The sequence below is a fragment of the Silene latifolia genome, chromosome X (assembly GCF_048544455.1).
Source record: "Silene latifolia isolate original U9 population chromosome X, ASM4854445v1, whole genome shotgun sequence".
Taxonomy (NCBI): domain Eukaryota; kingdom Viridiplantae; phylum Streptophyta; class Magnoliopsida; order Caryophyllales; family Caryophyllaceae; genus Silene; species Silene latifolia.
The window spans coordinates 69554194-69561408 of record NC_133537.1 but is presented as its reverse complement, the minus strand read 5'-3'; the positions used below and the strand labels follow the sequence as shown (position 1 = coordinate 69561408).

General features: G+C 33.9%; 1 protein-coding gene across 1 annotated transcript; it reads left to right on the top strand.

Annotated features, from left to right (window-relative positions):
• The first annotated feature begins 4055 nt into the window (after positions 1-4055).
• LOC141617568 (uncharacterized) lies at positions 4056-6990 on the top strand. Its single transcript, XM_074434753.1, has 4 exons — positions 4056-4200; positions 5048-5264; positions 5442-6279; positions 6886-6990. Exons 1-4 carry the CDS (start codon positions 4056-4058, stop codon positions 6988-6990), a joined length of 1305 nt encoding a protein of 434 aa, XP_074290854.1.
• The last annotated feature ends 225 nt before the right edge of the window (positions 6991-7215 follow it).

Below are 7215 nucleotides of genomic sequence, written 5' to 3'. Positions count from 1 at the left end.
CTTGTGGTATACTTTCATACTTTTATTAGATGAGTAAAGCAATGTCACATTATTCTCGGGGAATAATGACCTGTAATCAAATTTATTGTGTAATGTGTCTATAGGACTACATTACTTGTATGAAAGATAAAATAATTTCATCCTCAAAACATGATATCTCATTTGCTCTACGGAATGATTTGATCGGTTTGATATGATTTTGAATTTTCCAAAAGTGTCGCATAATTTACAGACATCCATGTATAAACACCGAGTTCATTCTTAATATTGATACTCAAATATTACTCACTATATGAAATGTGAGAATTTATAAACACTTTAAACTTCAAGTCACAGTTTCAATATCTGCAAACATTATGAACTCCGGGACATAATTCAGTATATGTAAACACTACGAATTTTGATCATAGTATGAATATCAAAATTTCAGCTCGTATATCATTTTTCCTTTTCTTATATCAAACTCTTGCATATACGAGTTTCATATTTCCACATGACTGTTCATGAGATATTCACTTTCATGAGATATTTTCATTTCTTTTAATGAACGAATATGGCTCAATAAGGTCATATCATTAAGCTCAATTAAGACTTCTTTACTTGGCTCATCAAATGCCACATTATAAGGCTCAATTAAGGCTGCAATATTAGGCTTATCATAACGCCATATTCTCGACACTACTACAGATATGGTGTATAACAACGGCTAATAACCGTTGTTATAGAAAAAAGTGGGCGTTGTTGTTCGGGCTGTTGTTAAAAGTTTTAACGATGGTTACGTTTTTTACTAATAACCGTTGTCAACAGTTTTAACAACGGTTTAGAACCGTTGTTGTTATTAATTATCCGTTGTGAAAAGAAGTCCCTGTATTGAATAAATTTTAGTGAGAAAGTAATAACAACAGTATAATGACATAAAACCGTTGTTGACAGTAATGCGCGCGCTTAACAGTTTATTGTAGGGATGTTAATAACAACGGAATTTTGTATGATAGCCGTTGTTATTACTAATGACAACGGTTTTTTTGTTTAATAACCGTTGTTATTGGAGTTTTTTTTTAAAAAAAAATTACAAATTCAGTGCATTACTCTCAAAATCCCTGCATCAATTAACAGCAGCATCACCATTACAATAATGATATTACTAAAACGTTCTCCATTACAATATGCAACAACATTATCAGAGTCTTATTGCAATGTTCAACAAAATTCTCCTAAAGCTCTAAGTCTAAAGCTCTAAATCAATAAAACTAGAACTAAATTGACCCAAATATATACCTCTTTAGTCTTCATTGCAATGTTCAAGGACGTACTTGTTGCTTTTTGTACTCGGAATCATGTGGCTCGTTGATGGCATATTGAAAACAAAGACATTAGCGAAAACATATATGTTAGAGTAGCATATAACAGCAGCATGCAACATGAACGTAACAACAACAAGGCATCGTATAGTATTTAATTTAATTTAATTAAATAATTTAATTTAATTTAATTCATTAATACTTGGCATATGAAATAAATATATATTAATTTAAAGGACACACATTGTCATTTTCCAAAACATATTAATTAAAAAATAACTCTTGACATATGAAAGGACACATACACTAATTATAAATTCATTCCAATATATATAGGCCGGATCCGGTGAGGCCGTTAATTATGGCGAGGCGGCTAGCCTCACCAATTTCCTTCATTAAGCAAATTTATGGACTAACTTCCTATTATTCATTGGGCTGAAAATTGAGGGGTCATTCCAAATCTTTTCATTTAACCCAAAATACTTTCTCTCTCTAAAATAATAAAACATACAAAGCCCAAATACTCTCTCTCTCTCTAAAAATATAACAAACAAAATCATTTTTTGAAAATTCTTCAGCAACAAAGCTCGTGCGATTGTTTAACGCAAAATCTGGACAATATTCTCATCAATTTGCAGCGATTTTTTCGTAGATTTCATCAAAACAACATACAACAACGTTGATTCAAGTAATTTTAGAAGAAGATTTCGATTAATTTTCAGGTAATTTCATAATTTTGATCAAAATTGAGTATATTCATACAATTCTGTCAATTCACTCATAAATTGATGATATCAGGTTCAAATTTGATCAAATTGAACGATTTCGTAAATAGAACGTTCGAATTTGATGAATATTTTGCGATTTCCTTGTTCTCGCGATTTCGTACTACTTATTACATTGTTTTTGACGATTTTGCAGCTCTAATTGCTATGGATATTGTAGATATCACAATGATAGATGATAATAGTGCTATTGAATCAGGTATATTGTTTTTGTGTAATTATTGTAAAATCACATGTTTTCTGATTCAATTTGCATTTGTCAAAATTTTTGCTCGATTATTATGGAATATATGGATCGATTTTGTATTTTAGTTTTTTTTGCAAGGTTTAGTTTATGAATTGAGTCGATTTTGTGAATTTAGGACCTAATTGTGTGACTGTAAGAGTTGGTTGAATGGTTACTGTAAGAGTTTATGAATTGAGTCGATTTTGCTGTTACTTTTAAGCTCTTTTCCTTTTTTTGGTGAATCTCAGACCTTATTTTGTGAATCTCAGACCTAGTTTAGTGAATCTTAGAGCTTGTTTTGTGAAACTTGGTCATTATCAGTGGTTAGAATCACCTTTTCTGCTCTTTTAGTTATTTGGTGAATCTTAAACCTTATTTTGTGAATCTCAGACCTTACTTAGTGAATTTTAGCAAATGATGATATTGTGATAATTAAAACATAAGTAATATTCAGCAAACTTAAAAATCTTGTAATTTTTCATCACATAAAATTTCGCAGGTTCATGGCTCTCGAATTAACTAAACAACAACATTCAAAAATAAAATAAATAAAGCTGATAATTAAAATCTTGTTCGAGGCAATGCACATAGAGCAATATTGATATAGCTATAGGTGCACCATTCATCTGCATCAACGAGTGATCTTCCTGCTTGTTTATATGAATATGGGACTCTTCTACATACTGGAGTGTAGTTAAAATATTTTGAATCAAGCCTAGATGCTACCTATAGAAAGGGCCCCTGAACTCGGGAATAGGTAGCCAGCCATTCAGATCTAGTACGCCCAAATTGCTCGAACTTCTCCTGCAACTTAAAAGTCTGTTTGCAGCTAGTGTCATTTGTGCCAAATTGAATTAGTACTAATCCCATAAAATGAGAAGTCCGCCTGCACATAACAGGCACCAAAGACTCTATCTCATAACCTTGGCTCGTTAAACAATATGTCAATTTAGAGAGGTCGCAACAAACATACTGCCCTTGATCCATATAACCTGGATCATTCGCCAAAACACAAGTATAGGGGAATACAAATAAATGAGACATTGTGTGCAATAGGGATTTTTGAAATGTTTTACAGAAGAGAGAAGAGAGGTTATTGGGATATACTATTATGTTTCAGAAATTAGATATTTATAGGCCTGGTGTTTGGCACAATCACAACAAATGCACATGCTGTCGCATTACCCATATATTAAATTTTTTGATTGAATGCTTGATTGTTCAATGTCCTTTTCTTGGGAATGGAAGTGTTATTAACAAATCATCAAAATATACTGATACATACAATCTTGCCTTTTCTTAAAAGTGAACTCATAATCTTCACCAATTTGTTTTTTAATTATTTGAACTAATAATCTGATGCTTGTGGGTTTGAAGCAAGAAAGTCTTCAACTAAGAGGTTTAAAGATGGTGTTATTCGAACAAAATGCATGGTTTGCCATCGTGAAGGTTTTAATAAGAGGAAAAATCGTCCTCCCTAAGCTGATGCAAAAACAACAACCGTTGAAACTGGTGACAAAACAAAAGCTGGTGCAATAAGTAGAAATAGAAAAACAATGCTAAAAAACCTAATTTACGAAAAGGGGTGGAGGTGGTGATGAGGAGGCTGAGAGTTCCAATAAGCAAAGAGGTACAAGAATAACCAAAATTAAAAGGCAGGGTTGTGAAGCGATGATCAAATTCATGTTCCATGAAAACATGTACAAGATTGAATAATTCCGTGAGGGTCACAATCACTCAGTGATGCCAGTCAAAAATAGGGAATTTGAGAAACTTGCTGACAATATAAATCAAGTGAACGAATATCATAAGAAATTTATTATCCAAAATTCGAGATTGAATGTCGGGGCTAGTTTAACCTACAACTTATGCAAGGAACAAGCAGAAGGTTTCAAAAATGTGGGAGCTACCCTTATGTAGTTCAAGAATTTCCAAAGGAATATAAAGTGTCTACTTAATGGAAAGGATGGAGATATGTTCATCTCTCATTTAGAAACACTCCGAGAAAAAAAAGGGTTGGTATTTGCATATGAAACAGATGCTGACAGTGCTTTGACAAGAATTTTTTGGACAAATGCGGATTCCATCAGATGTTACGCATTGTTTGGTGAAGCTATTTCATTCGATCCAACCTATGGAACGAACAAATATAACATGAAATTCGCGCCTTTCACTGGGATTGACAATCACAAAAAGTCAATAACATTTGGATGCGTGCTTTTAGAGCATGAAGGCGATGACTCATTTATTTGGGCATTTCAAAGTTTAAAAGCAATGGGTGGCAAAGAACCCAATTACATCATCGGTGACCAAGATGCCTAATAATAAATGCGCCTGTGTGTTTGGAATATCTTACTTTTGTGAAACTGGTTATTTATTTGGTGAATCTAGGAACATTATTCGTGAATCTTGAAGTTTATTTTGTGAATCATAGAGCGCGTTTTGTGAACTTATATGGTAATTTTGTGAAACTTGATCATAAGTGGTTTAAATCATGTGCTTTGCTCTTTTCCTTATTTTGTGAATCTTAGGCTTGTTTTGTGAATCTTAAATCTTAATTTGTGAAACACAAAGCTAATATTCTTAAACTTGGTCATAAGTTGTTGAAATTGCCTATTTTGTTATTTCTCTTATCTTGTGAATCTGAGACCTTGTTTAGTGAATCTTAAAGCTTGATTTGTGACCATAGAAGATAATACTCTGACAATTGATAATGTGGATTTTGTGACTTGCAGAAGTGTTCAAAAAAGCAAGACATCGCTTTTGCATGTGGCACATTATGAAGAAAGTAACAGACAAGGTTGGCATCACAATTTGCAAAGAGACTGATTTCTTAAGTCGTCTAAACAATGTTGTCTGGAGCGAGGACTTGGAGCCTGAGGAATTTGAAGAGAATTGGGCTAAGGTCATTAGCGAGTTTTCGTTAGAAGAAAATAAATGGTTGACTGGCAAGTTTGCGGAACGAGAGAAGTGGATACCCGCTTATTTCAGGAATGTGCCGATGGGCAACATTTTAAAAACCACACAAAGATCAGAGAGTTCGAATAGCTTCTTCAAGAGATTTGAAAATAAATATGGGACTCTCGTATAATTTTGGATGAGATTTGAGAGTGCCATGGACTAACAAAGGCACAATCTGAAGCTTCTTGAAGCACAAAGCCACAACTCAATGCCTGAAACCCTATTCGGGTCAAACTGGGAGGCCCATGCATTGAAGGTCTATACACATGAAGTGTTTTTCGACTTCCAAGAGGAGGTTAAATTTTCGGTAAATGTGTGTAGTGTTTGTGGATACACCCCACTAGATCCCGTAACTAACTTTGAAGTTTCAATTGTTGAGGACGCAAACAAGCGAAAGAGATATGCAGTTGAGTACAATAGAAGAACAATGGATGTCCGTTGTACATGTAAATTGTTTGAAAGGAAAGGTATTTTATGCAACCACATCATTTGGATTTGCTCGGGAAAGTTTAAGGAAATACCTGAGAAATACATTTTGCATAGATGGAGTAAGAATGCACTCAGAAACCCGGTTTATGATTTGAATGGAAATCTGCTGGAAAACTACGATCTTACTAGTAATAGTAAATTTGGAATGTCTCTGGTGTGGTCTGAGATTTACGCAACTGTTGGTATGCTCAAAAGAAAAGAAGAAGATTCAGATATGAGAGAGTTTGTCAAGCTAATTAAAGAATTCCGAGAGAAGTTAGAGCCAAACCCAAAGCCTTTGACCAAAGAACAAGAATTGGAGGTCCTTCTCAACTGCAAGGCTCCAAAAGAAATCAAGATCTTACCATCTAAAGTCTCTAAAAACAAAGGTAGTGGTAAAAGGTTGGTGAGCAGCCAAAATAAGGCAATTATGAAGGTAAAAAAACCGAAAAGGTTGTGTGCTAAGTGTAAACGCATGTCACACCACGATAAAAGAAATTGTCCAAATGAGTTTGCAGAGCATCCTCCTGAGAATCAAGTATGTCCATTTTATTATTACTTGAAAACACAACTACTCTTGTCTACTATTTTTTTTTTAAAAGTATCTAATCAAGGTTTGATTCTTCACATAGGGAGACACATCGGAAGAAAAGGAAGAAGGGGAAGAAGTCGAGAATGAAGAATGATGTAAAGGAGTATTCTTAAGCAACGAGAATAGAGATGACGATTGAAGAAGACAAGTTTTAAGCTCGTTTTATTTTGGTCAATGTTGTGAATCCCGGAACTTATCTTGTGAAACTGGAACATAAAACTGTGAAACTTGGTCCCGAATCTAGCATCAAGCTTTTTTATCATTTCGGACCTTATTTTGTGAATCTCAGACCTTATCTTGTGAATCTCAGACCTTGTTCAGTGAATCTTAGGGCTTGTTTTGTGAAACTTGGTCATTATAAGTGGTTTAAAATCATATATTTTTCTCTCTATTTGGTGAATATCAGACCTTGTTTTGTGAATCTCAAACCTTGTTCAGTGAATCTCAGAGCTTGTTGATTTACTTACGACGTTTATTTGTTTTCAATGTTGTGAATGCTAGACTTTAATTTGTCCAATTGTTTACTTGTAAAGTTTGTGAATCCTACGGAAGGTGGAAGGTGATTTCGTGAAACATGAACTTAAATGTGGGAAATCGTATAACAGTAGTCCAAGCCAAGCTCAAATTACTCAACTCAATGTCAGATTAGCCACCTAAGTCACATAAGTGACCCAAAAAAATTATTATGACTTTACAACTATCAAATATCTTTACAATGGTTGATGAAGGCAGCAATCTTGGCAACAATCTTTACAGGAGCCTTGACCCACTTTTGCATATTATGACTTCACATCATCCCATCAACACGGAGAATTTTCTTCTTTAATTAAACACCTATACAACCAAAAACAAGTACAATCGACTTATTTACGAAATATTCGC

Excerpts from the sequence above, each read along its gene's own strand:
- LOC141617568 (XM_074434753.1), top strand. The coding sequence starts at position 4,056 with ATGCCAGTCAAAAATAGGGAATTTGAGAAACTTGCTGACAATATAAAT. Across the intron at positions 5,265-5,441 it reads AATAAATGGTTGACTGGCAA|GCACAATCTGAAGCTTCTTG; the intron begins GTTTGCGGAACG and ends GGACTAACAAAG. Across the intron at positions 6,280-6,885 it reads AGCATCCTCCTGAGAATCAA|GTGGAAGGTGATTTCGTGAA; the intron begins GTATGTCCATTT and ends ATCCTACGGAAG.